The 21,493-nt window shown below is 37.1% G+C and overlaps 1 protein-coding gene across 1 annotated transcript in view; it reads right to left on the bottom strand.

Moving 5' to 3' along the window:
• fam13c (family with sequence similarity 13 member C) overlaps positions 1–21,493 on the bottom strand; it is a 42,181-nt gene that overhangs the window by 19,472 nt on the left and 1,216 nt on the right. The window contains exons 2-8 of the mRNA XM_006630380.3: positions 21,066–21,246; positions 20,634–20,843; positions 19,682–19,862; positions 17,557–17,701; positions 13,833–13,940; positions 13,143–13,264; positions 1,499–1,537 (exon numbers count right to left, since the gene is read on the bottom strand). Of these exons, the coding sequence (XP_006630443.3) occupies positions 1,499–1,537; positions 13,143–13,264; positions 13,833–13,940; positions 17,557–17,701; positions 19,682–19,862; positions 20,634–20,843; positions 21,066–21,246 (986 nt within the window). The remainder of the gene's footprint in view (positions 1–1,498; positions 1,538–13,142; positions 13,265–13,832; positions 13,941–17,556; positions 17,702–19,681; positions 19,863–20,633; positions 20,844–21,065; positions 21,247–21,493) is intronic.

Here is a 21,493-nt window from a genome sequence, read left to right on the forward strand (position 1 = left end):
TCCGTGTCTTCCACATTTTTCAAAGTTGATGAGTGAACTACATCCAAAGAATAATGACTCAGGTACAAACAATAACTCAAAAGTTAAATTAGAAACAACATTTTTTATGTAGAGAGAAACTAAGCATTTTTTTGCATTTAGGCAAAGGAAAATGTTTGCATTGTGTGCACCCTGAATCTGGCCATGATACATTTTTCTGTGGGTACATAATTCACATTTGGCTCTCTGGGAAAAACTCAGGCCGGTTTAAACCTCCATTATGCTGTCTAATGTATTTTGACATTTGCTGTCCCACCAGACCAAAAGCTCAGCTTCATAATTCATGTACCTTCACTACTGATGGGATTTTCAAGTCCTAATAGGCCAAAAAGGTTTAAAATACTGCGCATCCTTAACTTGAAGAACAAACCTACTATTATGAAAAAAGAAGTATTAGCTGTGTAAAATCAACCACAAAATATTTTTTGTACCAAAACAAACTAAACTAATTTTAGCAGCTACAAATTATAAAAACATTAATGACAGTCACATAATAGAATGCATGTAGTTCATTTGAGATATTGCTGCTCCTTGCCTGAGAAATAAAAGCTAGTAATTCATCTTCTGTGTGAACAGTCCATGAGGATATTAATATCCAAATTTAAGCATACTGTTTCTACTGGCTGAAGATTTCAGATACCTTTGCTTTTACATTCACCACTGAAAAGGGTATGATTTCATTCTAAACACTCATCAAGCTTCAGAAACAGTAATAAGCTTAAATGTAAGCACCATGTAGCATGAAAATTCCTCTGCACACTGAAAATGGATCCTTGCTCAGCGTTGGTGGAGACTAATATAGACTGGAAACTGACCTCTTTGCAGCTAATTATTCAGAAGCATTTCACATGGATGGTGGTTACGATGTTCACATTCTTTATCAAAGTGGTCACAACTAGAGCAAAACATTCCTTCAAGGTCAGAACTGACTTGTCCAATCGTTGTCCCAAGAAAATAAAAGGCAGCTTCTTGAACGTTAAAGCGTATAGGATTATGACTTGTCATTTAAGTTTGTCATAAGGTCAGATTTTAAAACCCCTGCCTTTCAGATTTTCAACTGCTTGTTATCCTTGTCGTGATGCTTCCTTTTCCAACAAGCCTTCACCAAGTCAAAGACATCCCCGACCTCAAGGATTTCAGTTAAAGTGCAGCAGTTATGCACAGTACAGTGTTACATATTAAACCGCAAATACCATCATACATTATATTGTATGTTATCTTAATGTATCTGACGTGTAATATTAATGTGCAATGTGTGTAATATTGATATATCTACCTCAGTGTTACACCACAACTCAGTACTATCATTCTTTCACTGACAGCTAATCCACAGCATTACGGTAAATTCAAAATAATAAAGAGACAGGAATTATGATAAGCATCGCAACTCAAAAGAAGGACAAAACTTTTGAAAATAAGCGTTCAGTATTTTTGTGACTGTTTTTAGGCTGTTACTTACTGTTTTGAATCCACACCACCATTAGAGATGCCTTGTATACTGAAACACAGAAGACAAGAAAACATTGGATTTGCGAATCAAAAATAACAGCAGTAACATAAACTCTGATGAGAAAGGTCTTGGCAGTCCTAGCATTTGTATTGGTCGTATCCATGCACATGTTTATAGTGGACTGTTGACTAGTCCAGTGTTGTTGTCAGCTCCTCAGGCAGAAAACTCACTACAGAGCGCTTTCAACTGAAATGGGCAATGTACCAGCTCAGCCAAAGATTCCAGAAAACAGAGCTATGTAGGTCAATGGTGTCCACTTCAATAAGCACTGTTAAATGAAACCCTCCCCTCTTAAAAATTCCAGAGGACTTGCAGAAGTTGAACCATCAAAACAAAATAGTATGGGAAATATGTCTGAGTTCACAAAAGTAAAAAAAGTAATCTGCTATTTTTGGCATTAAAAAGAATTTGCATTTAATTAATATTATACTGTCAGAATTGTTTTTATTTTCATAAAGTCTATATTGCAAGTACTGGAATAATGATGCTCAAAGAAGAAAGTCTATAAAAGCCTGTTCTGTAGGTGAAACTCAAATCAATAGAAAATGGGGCATGAAAATGAGGAAAAGATAATTCACTTTGATAAAGAACAAATAAAATTTCAATTCTTATGTCTCAGAAGATATTTTAGAACTCTGAGCTCCAAAGGTTCACCATTATCTCTCATCCCTACACAGGGATCTAAGACAGACTGCACAAACCATATTACGAGCTACAATGTCTGAATCTGTAAGGTTCAATTCTAATACTCCATTCATTTATTATGTGACCTTAAAAAAATAATTAAGATCACTATATATATGTCTCTCTTTGTCTAATAATAGCAACTGTGAGGACAAATTAGTAGCCTACTTTTTGTTTATTACCAATACTTTTTCAAATATGGTATAATAGTTTTCAGGGCTCCAGGCACTACAAAATTCAAAATGCGTGGTATTAACGAACTGCATTTTCTACGTAGTTACTGCACTGAAATCTGATGCCTTAGGGTTAAGGTTACTAAGTTTATTACTGTCAAATTCTAATTACAAAACAAGAAGATGAATACAAAGGGAAAGTATATTAATACTTTATGGGTCATGTAAGCCAAAATGCCCCTAACTTGTGAGGAATGAGCTAAGTAGGCAGTTGCAAGGGAATGTAGGGAGCGGAGCTAGAAAAGATGCTGTGCAAGAAGTGCAAGACTACAAACTGACCTTCTCATAAAGTTTATCAACTCCATATTGCATCCTCTGGATCTAGAAATTGTACAGACATAGACTTAAACCATCAGGATGCATCTGGCTTTGGATTTAAGGTAATCTAGCAGAGCAAAGCCTAGTGCTCCTCAATGAAATAATGATCTGGACATCAGAGTACTTGTTAAAAGGACTGCAGTTTTAGGGCCTGTTGCCGTTGATATAGTACATCTCTCTGCTTTCCTTTGATATTAATAGAGAGACTTGCTGCAAGGATTCTGAAGCATTTTTACATCAGTTTTTGCTATTAATAGTGAGGATAGACCTGAATACGGTTATATTCCTACAAGACCCTTAATGAATAGCTTCGCACCATCTCCTTTTTATCTTTACGTACTGGCAGCCCAAAACCCCAAACATAAATCATTACATTTTACCATTGTACATAGTGTTAAAATTATTTTTAAACCAAAAATGGAAGCTATGAACAAATCTGAAATTTTATGAAGAAAGCAATCCTTCTTGTAAACCTTTTTTCTGACACTGAAATCAAGCCTTTTTTTCAAAATCCATCCGATAAACCATTCAGACTGATTACAGGTTACATAACATATACAAAAATAACATCTACGCTTCCTAAATGCAGAGCAAATAAAAGATGTCATCAGCAATGATAACTGATGTTCGGTGTTTACATAAATACAATACAACTCTGCAGCAGCCGGGAGTTTCTTTCATAGTGTCCCTAAATTTAATCCTAAACTGTTTCATAGCAGCACCATTTTTATTTATAGCAGTAAAAGCAAAGTTCGGATAAGGACTATGACACTTCTTTCTGCTAAGTCCCAGCTTGCTTCACATGTTTGCCATAGTGGGAAATCCCAACCTTAAATAGTCATAGCTGTAAAGGAGGAAAAGAGTGTTGATAAGCCCTTCTCTTCCCCAGGCTGTGTGTCCTTCTCATAAGGAAGAACTGCTGACATCCTGATGGAATCAGTTTACAAGCTTCCTCTCTGAAGTCTGCTGTTGATCACTGAGTGCATGTGAACCCGCAGTCACATGCAACCTTTCTGGAGCGCAATAATAAGTGAAAATAACTTCTGCTAGCACCAAAAAACATTAGTCAAAAACATGCTCACATCCCTGAACTTTAAATATAGAAACTTTTGCTTCAGAGCAGATTGTGTTTCATCTGAATGACTTCTTGATTTAGATAAAAACTCGTACAAAACACACAGTAGATATTTTGTACCATGTTTCTGTACTGTGAAGTCAAATGACCAAATATTGTTGGCTTTAGAAAAACAACTGTGAAAATATAAAAACACATTTAGAAATCACAAGATAGCCATAATTGATAAATGCTGCTTGTTAATGTTTCTCTTCTTGTGAAGTTGTCCCTTCTGTTATTGTGTTTTTATTCTGTACTTCTTTAACTTGTCTTCAGTGCTGGCTCCCTCAAGATCGGTGCCAGTATCATGAAGAGTCCATTTTTACCCAGACAGTTTTTTAAAAATAGCTGGTACAAGCTTTGGCTTAGAAAAGACATGTTCTGAGACAAACTGATATGATAAATCTCACAAATCTTTCAGTTTTACTAAATAAAACAAACTGGTAGGATACCCGTGAGAGTGGCCATTTCAGTTAGACACATCAAATTAAATTCTAAGATGAAAGCGCAGTAGAGTCCAGATCAAGATTGTTTGTGCAATCCACTGGATGAAGGCAAATATTAACTCAGGACTTCATGATTACAGGAACCAAAATACACTTTTACCACGTGTCTATACAAAACTACGTTTTGCTTGGCACCAGTACAACAACCAATTACATATCTGAGTTTGATTCAAATGCAAACAGAAACCCTGGGAAAAAATGAAAGAAAGAATTTCTGAAATAAATTATATAAAATTTCTATGATATAAATATAACAGAAATTATAGTAAGGATCCACACATTTAACAAGAATTACTTTAACTCAGGAATGAGCTATTTAAAGGTACTCTGAAACATTTCTGCAACAATCATTCAGTCTATTTCTAATTTATGTTAACATGCAGCATTGAGAAAACTATAGTGAAAATGGTAGCATTATAAATTTCTGCATAGCATCCAAATATACAGAGTACACTTTTTTACAAGTATCAAAGGAAACAACAAAGAGTATTAGGATTAGTGTTTCAGTAAACCATTGTCTCTGAGTCTGGAAGGATGTGGAATTAAATTTTAACACTATACTGTATGTGTAAATCCAGCACTATCTTCATGTCTACATAGAGTTTCTCCAGGTGCTCTAGGTATCTCCTAGGGTTCACTGGTGTTGCTACTGTATATTGTTCCAGTATGCTTGTGTGTGTGACTTGTAAATGGGACCGGTTTTTCTTCCCAAGTGTAGTCGTGTCTTGTGCTTCCTGGATAAGCCTGGTGAATATTACAAGGGTTTAAGCACGATAGGAGCCTACTATAACTGTTTCTGCTTTTACAATTGCAGATGCTGCTGACAGCATTACATACACATTCATACTGCAGTTCTAAAGTCTTTTCATGTTTCACATAAAGTATCATCACAAAGTTATATGCATCTCAAACATAAAATAGAAAGCTACTATATATTTTTCCCTTTGGACGATACCCAGACAGGTTCATTTTCCCCATAAGAAAATGCTTGCCGAAAGAAGTTCCAGAAGAAAAGAAAAGGTCAAGAATTCAAATGCTGACCCAGTCATATTTTTTTCCTTTTCTTCTAACCACACATGCTGACCTGGTAAGAAAATGAAAACGACCTTTTGTGGATTTACATCCAAACACAAGAAAAAAGCCTTGCCAAGCCAGCTGAAACCTGAATGAACAGCTTTGTAATTAATTTCCAAAGGAAAGTTGTGTCCGAACCAAACGGATTTCCTGCAGGAGTCCATCACGCTGTGGGTCCATATTTTTTTAATACAAAACAACAGAAGGGCTTGTACTGTTTCTGCACGTACAAGTTACACAAGAAAACATTCTGTATTTGCACGGGTAATAACTAATTCTTAATCATAAGCTATTTTCCAAGATTAAGGAAATTTCTTGGAGAAACAGAAGCAGATAGATCTAGATTTTCCCAGTTCATTAAGGATGAATATACCAATTTAACATGACAAAATTCATTGCACATGTGTCACAGAAACATCATCCACTCTCATTTTCAGTCTTTAGCTCACTCATTTAACTAGACCGCATTCTGGATAAATTCAATTTTATTTTATACAATGTGCATTGATAGATTGATGACAAAGCTTAGTGTGTGCATCAAGAGAATCCACATTTTTTTTTACAACCTATTTGCTCACTTAATTCTTATACCCAAATCACCTAAGAAAGCTGGCAAATCCTCTTCTTTCTGTTTCTTCATGGACAAAATTGTGAGGTTAAGGCCAGACTGCAACCAATTAATAGACTATGAAGTAAATCATAATGAAATCAGGACACCAATTGAGTTTTAACATAATCAATAGTTAGACCCATCAAGGTCTCAGGATCAGTTCATAGATGAAAAGGTTTATTTATAAATTAAGTTATTATCAATTAGTTAAGAAATGCACAGCATTATAATCAAATTATTATAGAATCAGTTATTTTGTTCTTTGCAGTACATACTGTACTAGCATCAATCTGAAAGAAAAACTAATTTAATAGGGAATGATCAACCTAAACACTATTATGATTTTTAAGTTATAAGTTATTGATTAAAACAAAATTATGATTAAGTTTATTTATATTTCGAACAGCATAATGTTTTATATTTACAGTTTCAAATCAATTATTGGCAACATCTGATCACAATATGTTTGAAACTATTGTTTCTTTTTCTATTGTTTCTTTTTAATTACAATGACCTGGATATTTCCTGTCATGTAATTTTCACATTAATATGAGAGGATTGTTGCTGTTACTAATAACAGCAAGATTACTAGCTAAACTGTACGAGTGATAGTTTCATTAAATTACTGAACATGACCTCGGCAATCTGAATTTGTTTTTAGGTTTTTATACTGGTACATGTAGTATCAACAATTAATATTTTAATAGTAAATTTTGAATGTAAAACTAGTTTAATCTATAATTTTATTAAATGTAGTCACAGAAATACAATGTTGGTATTTCCAGCAGTTAGAGACCAGAATCAGCTTAGGTCTCTGATGACTCTTACCTCGCTAGTTAATCTATGCACTTTACAATAAGTAACTTGCCATTGGAAAATGAAATGCAAGCTGCCACCTTACTCTCACACTGTTTTTCAACCTCTTAGGAAATGTTGTTATCAATCCACATTGATTAATATATTTATTATCTTTTAATATCACTATATAAGCAGCTCAACATTTGACATCATCACTTAGAGATGTTGAAGTTTGTTACTGAAATGCAGTACAAAGCATGATATGGTGTCCACATTCACTCAGCCAGCTGAGCATCCGTGCAATGACAGTTCTGCTTTTCACAAGTTGCGCCCACTCTTTGATCCTGCTGTATTCATTAAATAACAATCAGTCAAGAATCATTTTTTTATTGTGTGTTATGTGTGTGATTGTGTTGTATTATGTATCTGATTGTCAGTGCTTTATCTGCTTTGTAACCAGGCTAGACACTGTCAGTGGGATGTAAATTCCATTTTAAGCAGCAAATTCAATAAATCTTTCAGAGAGAAGCTGAGGTCCTGTTTTAGTTCCTTTCTGACACCAAGAAACGCAGTGCAGGATGCTGGTTTATAACAGGTCTGCAATTAATAGCATTAGGCTGGAAGTGGCAGCTGTCGCTCCAGCCAAAGATACTGTATATGGTATTTAAGCCAGTGAAACGTTTATTCATCCTGCTTCGTATATAGAACGTTTTTTTGCAAAATGAAGCACATCGGAAAAAAGAAATGTTAGTTGGCTAATATCAGGGTTGTGTTCTGAAGAATAAACATTCTTTCATTTTCAATTTCCCTACAGAGAGTAATGATTTTTTTAAAAAAAAAACTCTTTTTGAATCACTGCTCATGCAGGTTAACTCATAAATCAGCACTGTTTTTTTTTGCCAATTTCGGCACATCAGGACAATGAAGATACAGTAGGCATAGTTTTCTTTGTTTTAACATCATAGAATTTTTAAATTAAATTTATAAAGCTTTTTTTTAAATAATTTATCATTTAGCTAAATAATTTCTAAATATTTTAATCCCTTCAAGTGGACAATAAAAATAGATGTGCAAGGTTTGAATTGAACCAGCATTTTGTACAGCCTGTGTTTTAACCTAAAGAATTCTACTTTTAGTAGACAATATTTATTATTACTTATGTTACAATTTTCTAATTACTTTATCAAGACTTAGGCTCCATCTCCCTTAAGACCCTACATTGGACAAAGTGGGCCTGGAAAAAGGATGGATGGAAGTGTCTACAAATAAAGTCATTTTTATAAAATAATAAATGTTATTGTGACATCCCCACAAATTCTAGGGTAAAGTCCACACCAGAGCGCAGCCACTCATTGGCCAGAGCTCAACCCTGTTACTGAGGCAATAAACAGACTAGAGAGCATGTGACTCCCCATCCATGGGACATTGGCCCATCACATGTTTCCCCCTACCCTGTAAAGGTTCTATAGTAGAGACTCCATTTTCATTGGAAAGCTTAACCACAGTGATCACATTTTCACTCCCGATTGCTAAGACATCTTCCAATGTGGGAGAAGTAAAAAGATAGCAGGGCCTGGAGGCAGAGCTCTGGGAAAAGAGAGTCTGAAACCCATCTTCATACTGTGCTGCAGTTTCTTGTCAAAGCTCCAAGATGGAGTTGTTCTTTTCATCTGGAGATCTCTCAACTTCCCTCAATCCCCCAACTGTTCATTACCTCTTTTCATTTGCCTAGATATTTCCTGTTTTCAGACACTGGCCAGGTAATAATTACTGTCAGGAAGAGGAATCATTTCATCTTTAAAGCATTAATAACAACATTTTTCACTTAGCTTTTCTAATATTCCTAACATTTTTTGTGGTTTGGCAACACCTAAAGTTATTTTCAACTGCTGCAGTTCTGCATAACTTGCTAGGTTAACAACAGCGGTGCTACTTTTTAAGAACTTAATATGCACATAAATCACTATGAATTGCTAATTAAAATCAACTTAAGCTTATTTTTAAACACTTATTATCAGTACATTCTCAGCACTGAAGTTAATAATATTTCCAGGAATTAATTAAACAATTACCTTGAACAGGAATTGTCCAGTACGCTGCAACACCTCATGGCATTGACATCTTTGTCCTCTATGTGCTCAGCATAGTATCTGAGCCACACTGGAGCTCTCTGGGGTTCTCTGTAAATCTCCTCACCTTCAGACCTGCCCCTTTTACTTTGTGCTGTCCCAGCTGCCAAGTGGCAGACCTGACGTCCTTCATGCAACATTACTTTCAAAGAACAAGTGGTAAATATTTTTTCTTCTGGCCAGTCAAATTAAATAAAGGCCTGTTGAAAGGCAAGTTATGAGTTATGAAAAAAAGATGGATTCTTTCGCATAATAACCCCCACCAGCAACACTGAAGCACTCCAGCCCTTCACCAACACAATATCTGAAAAATATATATTTTCAGATATTAAATTTAAATGGATCATTTAAAACTGCACTTATTAACAACAACACGTAGGTCTCACACAGCTGCAATTACCTAATTAAAATCACCATCAAACTAGCTACATAAACTGAACTTAAATGCCTCCCTTTGCATTTGTCTCAAGTATCCCAGGCTATCTGAATATTATTGCTGAAGTGCTCTTGCAATTTCATTTTCAGAAGTTCCAGTCCTTGACTCCAGTTGGTAATTTGGATCCTTGTCCAATTACAGCCTATTTGGATCTCTTCTTCCCTGTGAACCATCCTTTTTGCCTTCAGACAAGCCAAGAGGCCACATTATCAGGAGCTGCACTTCACTCACTCAGCTTTTACTGGACCACATAGAAGTGTTTTCAATCATTCCATGTCATCCATTGCGTTGATTTCCTTTATATGATACTGCAAGGAAACGCTCAAGGTACAGTATGGTCATCTACTTTCAAGGCTTACCTGAGTGGAATGCAATTGCTCTATGGATCTCTTTATGAGTCAGTAACCCATCTGTCAATTTTCCTATTTTTTAAAAGTCTCCAATGTTATGAAAAGCCTACTGATCACAAATCACAGGAGGCATTCTTTCTGCACGCATTTGCACATTTAGAACAGGCTACCATTCTCCATTTGTTGCGAAGACATTGCAAGCTCTCCTCCTGTTTGGTCCCTTCGGCCCTTTGAAGTATTCTGAACCTACAGCCCCTTCTACATCTTTCAAACAATCAATTCTTCTCTGTTTATCAGATATCAATGTTTAATCTTGCATCACACCAGTATTTTGTCTTACGAGAACTAAAACAAACCAGTTCAACTCAGGCACCGATTTGTATTATTTTAAAAAATAGTCACCTTAGTTCTCACAAACCTCTCCTCAACTATCTCCACCTTCACTTCTCAAAGGTGCCTCCTCTACCAGTCCCCTCTTTGATAATGAGAAAGACTTATTAGTATATATTTCATTTTCTTCTCTTTCACCTCCGTAACATTTTAACCAATTCACCAGCTCACCTTGGTATTCCTGACCATTTAATCTAATTGCTGACCAAAGAAACTTGGTCGCAGTTGTTCTATATGGTTGCAGTTGAACTGGCTCAAACTTGCTGAGGCAAACTTTCTACAGCTATTGTCGTAGTCGTCCATTCACCACATCTCTTCTTTCCTTTGTTTCTGTCCTGGTGGTTTTGGGGTCAACACACTTTACCTTTTGAGTTCCAAGCCTTCTCGCCCTATTGTTCCCATTAACCAAACAGGTTAAGTAAAACCTATCTCACCAAGGAATTCCAAACATTCACAGAGTATTCAATCCTTGGATGATGTTGTCCCTAGTTAAGTGAATCATGTATCATTTAATTTAAGTGTTAATTCTCCAGTTCAAACTGCCATAATCCCACTCCGCCTGGAAAAGATTTTTCACCTGCCTACTCATAAGAACATACACCACATATAACTACACTTACAGTCACTTTTCTCACTAACAATGTGTAAGATATGCTTCTAAAATTGATTTGAGTATCATGTGATAAATATTTCTGACCAACTATGGTAATAGCATTCAGCATGACAATGGTAAGTTTTGTATCAGCACCTAGTGTCCATAGGCAGTCCTGTTAAATTATCAGTACTACACAGGCTTCCTGTTTTATTGATCTTAGAATAGAGAACATGATCACGCTGGTTTGCAGCTCTTGTTTTCTCATAAATAGATAAAAATTAAATTAAATTTTGCACTCCAAAATGTAACTATTTAAACCACACCATTTTATGAACATGCTGATGTTTTATCACCAGTGGGTTGAGTGATACCTTATGACATAAGACAACCTTTTGCTTTAATTTTCTATATATTATACCTTAATTCTTTTCACTCCACTCTTCAGCTACACAGTTCATAAGAACTATGCCAATAATGGTCAAACTGTTCGAACAGACAGCAAAATGCAGGGGGAGCCGTGGCCTAACCAGAAAAGAAGCTGCTATTTTAAAGTTATTAAGGTCATAATGAACATTTTCATTGTTGAAAAGGGTTCCTCCTTTCAGAAGCTGATAACACATCATGCCTAATGCAGTTTAGATCTGATGTGAAACCAATTTTAGAATCTATCTGTGCTACCTTTAAAGGTCAGTGAATGGGATGCTACAGGATCATAACACAAACAGATGTGTAGATTGCACGTGTAGATGTGCCAAAGCTTTAATCCAATCAAGTACATATCAGCATAAATATATCAATACATCTCTTATTAAATTCATAATCTCATTAGCCATAACGGTGCTATATAATAAACTTTGGCAGTATTTTTCCATGCAGCTGAAGATTAGTGCGCCCAATGTTAGAAGCGTTTAAACCAGCAATGGAAAATTAATTTAAAACAATGACCAACTCCTGTTCTATGGTGAAAATCTCATATTATTATTTTAAGGAATACTGTTTTCTACAAGGAGAGCAGGCACTGCCTGTATCAAAGTCTTGAAATGCCATAATGCAAAGATCAGATCTCCTGATTTCTGTTGAAAACGTAGAAACAACCAAATATGTTATGTAAAAAATAGGATGTGAAAATATAAACTGTGATAACATTATTGAAATAAACAAGTATTTCATTGTTTATGATATGATAGTTATGAAATCTGAACACAGATCTTTTCTGATTGTCTTCGGACAAAGAAAAGAGAAGACATTAGTATAACCCTAAATACTAAATTTTCAAAATATTTTTTATCTAAAGCTATAACATCATAGAAATAGGACACTTAAGTAGAAACATGCCAGCCTTATAAGAATCAAATGCAATATGGTTTAGAACACTGTTCATGCTTACCAAGCTAAGTCCTGTTCTCTCCTCCTTTAAAATGATCTGTTACCTTCAATAACGTTGTGGAGTCACCAGTGAATAGCCCATGCATTTCAAGAAAAAAAAACGTCTTTAATGTCATTGGAGTGCTATACCAGTCCTTACTGTACTTACTTTGACTGAATTCACTGCTACAAAATACTCTGGTCCTACCTTTTCCCAAAACCCATGAGCAAATTATGGCGTGATTATTCCAATTGGGATGATGTAATTACTGGAATGCCACAAGGATCTCTGTTCCACTGCTCTTTTCAATTACTATCCATGATCTAGATTCTGGTATAGCTAGTGAACTATCACATTTGCAGATCACTATAGACTAACCTGGTTTATGATGTAAAATGTAGAAAAGTGCAAGGTTTTTGCATGCAGGTAGTAAAGATATAAACTATAAACACAAAATGGAAAATAATGTGCTAGAAGAGGCTACTTGGGTGTGTACTGTATGTTGACACATTATTCAGATAAAGTGGGGAAGTGATAAAAAAGGTAAACAAAATTAGAATATATAGTCAAAAGTGTAGAAATCAAGGGATGTTATGTTATAATACTGTCCTCTAGTATATAAAAATAAAAAAACTGCACTTCGTCACCTGAAGGTTGGGGGACTCGAGAATAAACGTACTAAGCCATGTGGGTGAAGCTGATACTTTGGCTTCTGGCGAGAACTGGCGAGACGAGACCCTTGGATCAGAGTAAACTGTGAAATCCAAACTAGAGGCACAAGTGGAAAATGTGGCGGAGAATATTAAAATTGAGAAAAGGAAGTGTTTGTCCTGTCCAGGGTGTATCGTGCCTTCTACCTGTTGCTTGTTGGGATAAACTCCAGTTCCCCACAATCCTCTGCTGGATATAGCTACTAGAAAATGGAAAGATGGATGGATGAAGGGTCCACTGTCAGTCTTCAAAGAGATTCAGAGAAAAATGGTTTTGTACCTTAAGATCAGCGATGTGCTGAGGCCTGTGATTGATGTCAGTGTGTCTCCAGGCACAGCCACTTCTCTGTGTGGAGAAGAGCCCTGCTCAGTGCCAACAGGTACCAACTTCTGGAGCTCCTCCTAACAGGTCCAGAGCAACATTTTTTTTTGACCAGAAAGAAAAGCATTTCCATATACTGTATCCCTGAAATTTTAGTTTTCCCCAATAACCAAAAAATGTTGGAAAAAAACAGCTTTCGCTAAATAAAAAGATAAACTTAATGTAAAAGACTGGAATATTTGCTTAGCTTCATGGTACGTTTCATATTCAAAATGTGCAGCTTGACATTGCAGAACTATGAATTACAGGAAGTGTGGTAGAAAGATACTGTTTTTCATTATGTATGCTCACACAGTGTAATTTTGCAAGATTGTATCTATAGAAAAATACAGCATATTTTTCAAAGTTGACCTTCAAACCTTAATGCAGTCTCTGTCAAACCTCTGCTCTGCCAAATCAATAAGAAGATATTTTTGAGTTTTCTTTGGAAAACAGCCCTGGGCTGATGTGCATGAGTCAGATTAGCATTTTTACAAATGCACATAACTTCTAAAAAGAGTTTGTTAATGATTGTTGTTAGTAGCACAGATAATGTGGCTCATTGAGATAAGAAGGTATCCCGTCTGCCAGCGTTTTCTGAATACCTACCGGGTTGGCAGGAAGGTTTATCTCTGGACTGCCAAGGAACTCTGTGCTCTTCTCTCTGGGGATTGTGTTCTTAGTTACTTCGGATCTTTCAGAGTGGCTGGCCTGCCACTGAAATAAAAATGCATAACATCTTAATAGAAATGTACTGATATCAGACATTAGAAGGATTGGCTTCAAAGAAGTATGGCCTTTGAACACCAAACAAACACAGGTTGCCTTTCTCTAGAGACCCTCAATATTATTGCACTGAATAAACTACTTATTCTCTTTCTAAGCTACTTCCACAGGGAGAGTATCCTGCTGGTTCAGTTGCTATGGAGTGGTCTGCGTTATAGATTTACAGAAGTGAATTTTAGTCCTGGGTAAATCCATTCATCCCCTGTCACTTGAGGATTAAACTTTCATCTCCAGAGGGGAGGCACAAGAGAGATTTTGCTCTAGGTTGTGTTGCCCAAAGCGCCTCACAGCTTTCAAAGCCAAGCAACATATGCTTTGCTCATCAGCGTTAGTTTCTGTTTATCTTCCAGGTATTGAAGTTGCTTTTTTTAGATTTATATAAGATATTTCTATGGAGTTCCATTAACAATCTGGTCTTGTTGTTTTAATTAATTTTTAATTCAAAAAGGATGATAGAAATAAACACAGTAAGTACTGTAAGTGCTGAATGTGCCCTAATGCTTTTGCAAAGTTAAATTTTGCTGATCTTTGTGAAAAACAAACTGTAAAAAGTCTGAGAAAAACAATGTTTAAAACCATAAGCCTTTCCTGGTGCTTTCAGTATTCTTGAACTGGTTGACTCTTCCTGCACCTGTCCACCCACATCTACTCGAACCAAATTTACATTTCTTTCATCATCAGAATTCTGTCAAAGCAGAATAGTTTTTTCTATCTGCTTACAGGAGTTACCAAGTTTTTTGTTGTTGTCTAAACTAGCGGTTTAGTCCTGAGGGACTTCTCTGTCTTCTGGTTTTTGTTCCAGCCAAGGTCTAATTTGCAGACAAATTGATTTCCATTTTATATTGTAGGTGTTTTTATTTTTTTTTCAACTCTTAAAACATTTCTTGAGGTATGTGCTTGGTATCACTTCAGTGCCATTTCCTGAGTTACAGAACTCCCCGCATTCAGGTGTGTCAGCTGTGTCAGCTGATGTAACCAAACGTAACCAATTGGACTTAAACAGAAGAAACACTGTCATTTTCACCTATGTCCGTTCATCATGAATTGATAGCCTATTAAAAGCTTTTTAGTCAGACATAAATGAGCAAACTCTTTACTAGGAAAAGATTGCATATACAGTAGTTGTGAGTACTGTAAATTACATGTACGTTAGGGTATTTTTGAAACAAGGATTAAGGACAAAACGTCTAAACAAATAAAGATCAATTACAAGCATCAATTAATCGATCAAATGAAATCAATCAATGAGCACCAGTGATTAAAGGTCCATTTGGAACAAATACCCATGGGCACATTGGTCCCACAATAATAGTGCTGGCACCCACTGGTCTAAACTGCTGTCAGTTCATGATATAAGCCTTTATTAAACATTTCAAATATCTTTTGAGTGAGGTGATCCACAAATGTTTATTTAAAAACTACTCATTTTGTAAGTTAGGTTGGTACTCAGAGAGGTTTATGCAATATGATTTGGTACAGGTATATCAAAATCAAACAGGTGTACTGGTATCTAAATTTCACATCTATTTGTATGATCCTGCAGCAAAAACACCTCAAGGTTCAGTCTGCTATTTTTAATTTTGCAAAAAAAAAAAAGCTTTTCACAGTTGAACTGAGAAGCCTGTCCTTGGCTAATCACAGGCAAATGTTGTTTCCATGGAAACCAAGGCAGCAGTTGATTTCTGTTAGAATTCAGCCCACAGAGGCTTTGAAAGTATCATCTTTTGTTATTTCAAGTGCTGGATAACCCCAAACCGAATTTCTTTAAAAGGCACAACAAAACTAGCAGAAATCAATATCGGGAGCAACAAACACGTTTTCTGCTTGACAGGCTTCAGGCACTCGACAGCATCATGACTGACAATCTGAGACACACAAGTATAGTGTACAACCGACAAAGAACGTGACACCATGAAGAACTTAATGACCATTGCAAGCTTCCTATAATAGCCCACCCACAAATAAAGCTAAGCTAAGCACCCACAAATAATTCTAGTGCATGCTGTTTTTTCATTTATTTTTTTGAAAAAATCTGTGCCTTTTACGCAAAAGTTTTGGTATCGTCTGTATATTGTACTCGACTGTGCTTAGAAAGGTGTTTTATAATCCCTTACAGCCATTTCTTTCAGCACTGAATGCAGGGAAGGCTCTAGAAATCTGAGGGGGTTGACAGACTGGGGAAGAGAAATAAGAGCCAGTTTGTGCTGTTTAACCTGAGCTTACGCCATTCCTGCACATAAAGTAATCTTTTGACAACACATTAATCAATTACACATAAAAATCAAAGCGTTGGAAACCAATGGGTTTTTATAGTGATGAACACACCTCAAAATTGCAGTGTCAGGACGATGCATGAATCATCAATTCACCAGTGACAGGCAGAAATGAGCTACAAAGCCTTACTAAGAAACACTTGCCCAGAAAAGCATTATGACTCACAAAGTGGTAATGTCACTTTTCAGAGCCAGGGGTTAATGCAAAGACATTTCACACATGTAAAAAGGAGTCATTCTTGTTTAGCATTAGACACAGCATTACATCACACTGCATTCAACAGCCAATGCCTTTTCTTCTCTGAACCCTTTAGAAGTGTTAGTTCGGTACCACAGATCAGGCTGTGACAAGGCTTGTTTGTAAATACAATTCTTCTCTTCTGCAGTTTTCTAGTTAAAAAAAACTTCCAGTAAACTGGGTTTTATTTCTGTTTAAATCTCCTACTGTGAAATGGATGTCATAGAGGTAATACATGTACAGTATATAAACTGAGAGACCAAAAACACAACAAATTATTTTGGTTCCAATATTTCCTCACCAGCATATGCTGTATGCACAAATTATCAGCAAAAATAATTGAAGTTACTTAATTTTCGAATGAGGGTGCCTTGGCATGTACCAATGTGTATACATTTGTCAGATTGTCTGGCGTGGCTCAATGTCTGTGTGTGTCCCTCCAGGTTGTGCCACATTGATTTGTGTACTCTGGGATGCCGTGCATCAACCTATGTGTCCCAGAATGCACTGCACACATTGTCATCATGGTCCAGGAGCACGTCCAGCCAGTGCAGAGGTGTGTGTAGTCCTCATAAAATTTCCCCGGGACACAGAGACTCTCCTGGAACGTCGATGCTGCTTTTTTGTGTGAGCACTGCCAGTCTCAAATGGAAGATACTGTAACGCATACAGCCACCATTGCAACCAATGGTGGCTGTATGCGTTACAATACACAAGGTATTGAACAAAAATTGGCCTCCTTTCCTAGTGAACATCCTCATACTTGATAACAGGTTTGAATTTTGAGTGCCTCAGCATTATCTGTACCAAATGTGATGTTGAACGTGTTGTGTTTTTAATGCCTCTAGATGTATGCATGTGTATATCGAGTTAGGTACAACTTTTAAGGTATATATATTATCTTTGCTACACACTTAATTAATTAAGCGAATAATTAAGCGATAATTATGGAGCGAAATGTGTAAGCCTGCCCCTCGCCGAGCTGAGCGCTGCAGCAGAGTGGTGGTGACCGGCGCGAAGCTGGTTCACGTCTCACCTCGGTGGCAGCGTGCGCTGGCTGCAGTGCGGGTGGCGGTGCTTCCCAGCCTGCCCTCAGCAGCACCTCCCGGTTCTTCAGCAAGTGCCGGACGATGGCATTGCATACAAACTGGTCCCGAAGCATGTTGGGCCCCACCGGAACCCTGATCACACAGAGCTGTATTACAGCATGTCCTGTAACACTTGCGTCCTTCATTTTAATACACTAGACTGGACAGATAGAGACCAAACTGGGCTCACGGGGTCTTAAACAGCAGAAACCATACGAAGATGAAAAGGTCATTTGGCCCCTCTTGTTCATATAGTTCTGTATCTTTATTGTTCTGGTTATACTAGGAACCAAACACCCAACTATAACCTCGGCCATCCCAGATTTTTTATTGCCACACTACTTTTGTCACAAATATTTCTATTCTAGTTGTTCTAATCAGAGAGTAGGCCTTACCCATGATTTCATTTAAGTATACATTCCTGCTTATTTTACATTAAAAATATGCTCAATGTCTGGCCCAGATCAAGGTTTTCATGTGAACCAAAATATCATTATTTTATGTGAAATAAAATAAGCTTTTAATCATTACTGTTATTTAGAAGAAAATGTGATGAGCTTGAATATTACATACTTTTGTCCAAAGTCAATTTCCTTAAATAATAATAACAATAGTGGTAAAAGATTTGACTAATACGAAGTCAGCTCAATAGCTCCCTCTGGTGATCATAATGAGAAACACCAGATTTAAAGCTGGCACACTGCAGTAGAAATCCTAGTTTGGACAACGATGTGCTACGAACCCTTAGCAGGAACCTTTTGACACGATTGTCTTTTAAGATAATTGATTTGCTGTGTCAATAGTTTCTATTAAATACTTCAGATCACAAGTCAGAAGAATTTAAAAAGGAAGTTCTGACTCACTTTGCCATCCAATACAATTGGTCTGTTTCTAGACTTATACTTATTCTGTCCTTGTGGTCTTGTCAGTATGTTCCTGAGAATCCCAGAATGGTAGATCCAAAAATCACCTTTGCTGACAGTGTCTCTAATCATTCCCCTGTGTTAAGGGGGTTATAGAGTGATACAGTTCCGTTTGTCCGATTCCCCCAGTCTGGGCATCCACCTTTGCGGTCTTGTTATTTGAATACACATTGTATAGCTCTGGTATGTGAGTGTACATAACATTTGTGGCTGATTTACTTACTTTTACGGAAAGGCCTAATTAAACATAATGGAAAAAAAACACCCTACGGTTTCTCTGCTTTCTGAGCTATAAGCAAATACTCAGACGATTCTGGATCTCTCTTCTGTTCTGACTAGACTTCAAACAGATTATATGGGCATTCCGATACACACACAGTACATAATTCTCAGCTGTTGAAAGTTAGTTTTGAATTTCTAGTGTGATGACCAAGTGTTCAGGGCCTACATAGAAGCTAAAATTTCCTTTGGAATCCAGCCTATCAAGTGTCCGGGGCCTGGCCTGAGTACACATCAGGACAAACTGTAAATAGGACCGTTACACAGCGTAAGGACACAAGATGTGCTTAGCACTTGGTATTTTACATGAGCCCTAGCACTCCATTTCCTTACTCTATCTGAAATCGAAATCCCAACTGCTCTTCTACCTTCGACTTGTCTCCAATAACAAAACTCCTGACCTAGTGAAACTCTATTCATTGCAACCCAGTGTCACCATATACCGTGTATATTATGTACAAGTGACATAAAAATTCTGCTTTCTAAAATTAAATACAGCTCTTTTATGTTTTATGGACGTTTCTTAGTTTTCTAAAACTAAGGGTGTGTTGCCATTCTTTACTTGTTTATGGTAGTCAGGAACAAGTTGCCCAGTTACTTGGTTTCATTCACGAAATGGCTGGATGAGATTCTTGAATCAGCTAACTATTGACTACGAAGTGAGTTGGATGAGCAGAATGGCCTCTTCTCATTTGTAACCAATCTTACGTTCTTGCCATATTGGTGGTGCAAAAAGTTTCAAAACTAACTTGGGAGAGACAAGCAGACAGGGAGACAACACGGCTCTGAACTTTCCCTGACTCTGATACTCAAAGATGGCTTCCCAAAATGCATCGGTGCCTTTTGTTAAGTAACACCCGAAAAAGCTTACTGAAATATGCAGGGCCCAAATACTGTGGCCAGATTCTCCGCTGTCATCTGATTATCCTGGCTGTGGGCTGCAACTCTCAGGAGGAAGTGAGTAAGGTATGAGAGCAGACTATAGTGATCCGCAGGCAGGCTGTCCAGTTGTTTCTTCAAGAGGTGGTTGAGCTCAGCCTCGTCTTTGCTTTCTGCAATGAAAACATGGTTAAGAATATAATCACATATTGCTGAAAGTACATTTAGAATACTGAAATTACTCAATATTCATTATTGTCAGTGCAATTCCTAATTAGTTTAATGGCCTACTTTATAAAGAGTCCTAAAAAAAACATTTAGGAACTTCAGACTGGTTTCACCTAGACTGGGGCTCATTGGATACCCATGAAAGCCTTTATTTAATGTTGTGGTTTACCTTAATGGCATCACACACTGGTGGATAAATTCTGATGTTAATATTAATCCATTGTTCAGTCTTCTGACATTATACTGTTATAATTATTTGGAATCTTCATTTTCGGGAAAGTCTACAGCTGCTAGCTAAAATGAGGGATAAATCTACAACAAGAGATGGGCTGATTAAATTCACCTCTGCGTCTCAATAATGAAGCGATCATTGTTTTGTTTTTGCAGTTTAATTTATATTCACATCGCATCAAATTCAATAACCATTTATACAATTCAGGTTCTCAGTGGCCTGGGGCCTATCCTGGCAAAACATTGGGTGGAAAGTAGGATACACCTGGACTCAAACACAGACACACTCACACCAGAGCCAATCTTACAGAAGCCAAGTAACCTCCCAGTATGCCTTGAACTGTGGGAGGAAACCAGCACACCTAAAGGAAACCCAGATGAACATGAGGAGTCAATGCGGATAGCACCCCAGGATTTGAACCATAACTGATTTATATATTCAATATTCCTATGATGCATTTACGTTATAAGGCTGGATACTGCACCTCTGAATGCGGTGATCAGGTCTGTGTGCAGCACAGCTGGAATAAGAGATGTGGGGAGCTCTCTGAGGAAGAGCTTCATCAAGGAGGCTACACACTGGGCATCCCCCTCCATCTGCAGGTCCACAGCCTCTCCAGCATCATACTTTGTCTTTAGGAGGTTGACTTTAGTGACTGAGCCGCTGACACGGAACAGGCCTTTCTGCTGGACTCCTAGGGTGGGGGGAATAAAGGGGCTTGACAATCTTTCAGACAGGAGCTGAAGATATGAACTATCAGCAATATTTAAATGATTTGGAGTGGTTTATCAACCCTTTAACCGCAAACTTAATACATTAAAAAATCTGCCAAACATTAAAAATAAAACATTTTTTTGTAAATTGTGAAAAACATTCCCCTAGATAAAACTGAAGGCTTTGCTCCAAAGGTACTTACCATAGTGGTCTAAATACTCCACCATGTTGTGGAGAACCAGTGGAACTCCACACACCATGAGCCCGGCCTCTCTGAGTGTTTCCAGTGGCGCTCCGAAGACTTGGCTCAGTGGGTGTTTGTGAGAAGATTCTGGGTTGATCTTAGCATTGCACTTTTTTATATTTACTGACGACACAGAATTCTGTGTGGAAAGCAAGAGGACAGTATCAACAGGCTGTTTTTATTTGCTTTTGACAGTGATCTGTTTTTACCACTTCAACATTTCAGTATTTTATACATTTCTCAGTACCTTCTAGTGAGTCATTAGTTCCAAATAATTTGTTTCCAGCTACAGTATACTGATCATTAAGGTTAAAAGCTAATCTTTTTTTTCAGTGCATTACCCTCACATGCTGATTCATCACAAATGGCCACTTTAATGGCTTTTC

This window comes from Lepisosteus oculatus, chromosome 4 (assembly GCF_040954835.1).
Source record: "Lepisosteus oculatus isolate fLepOcu1 chromosome 4, fLepOcu1.hap2, whole genome shotgun sequence".
NCBI classification, from domain to species: Eukaryota; Metazoa; Chordata; class Actinopteri; order Semionotiformes; family Lepisosteidae; genus Lepisosteus; species Lepisosteus oculatus.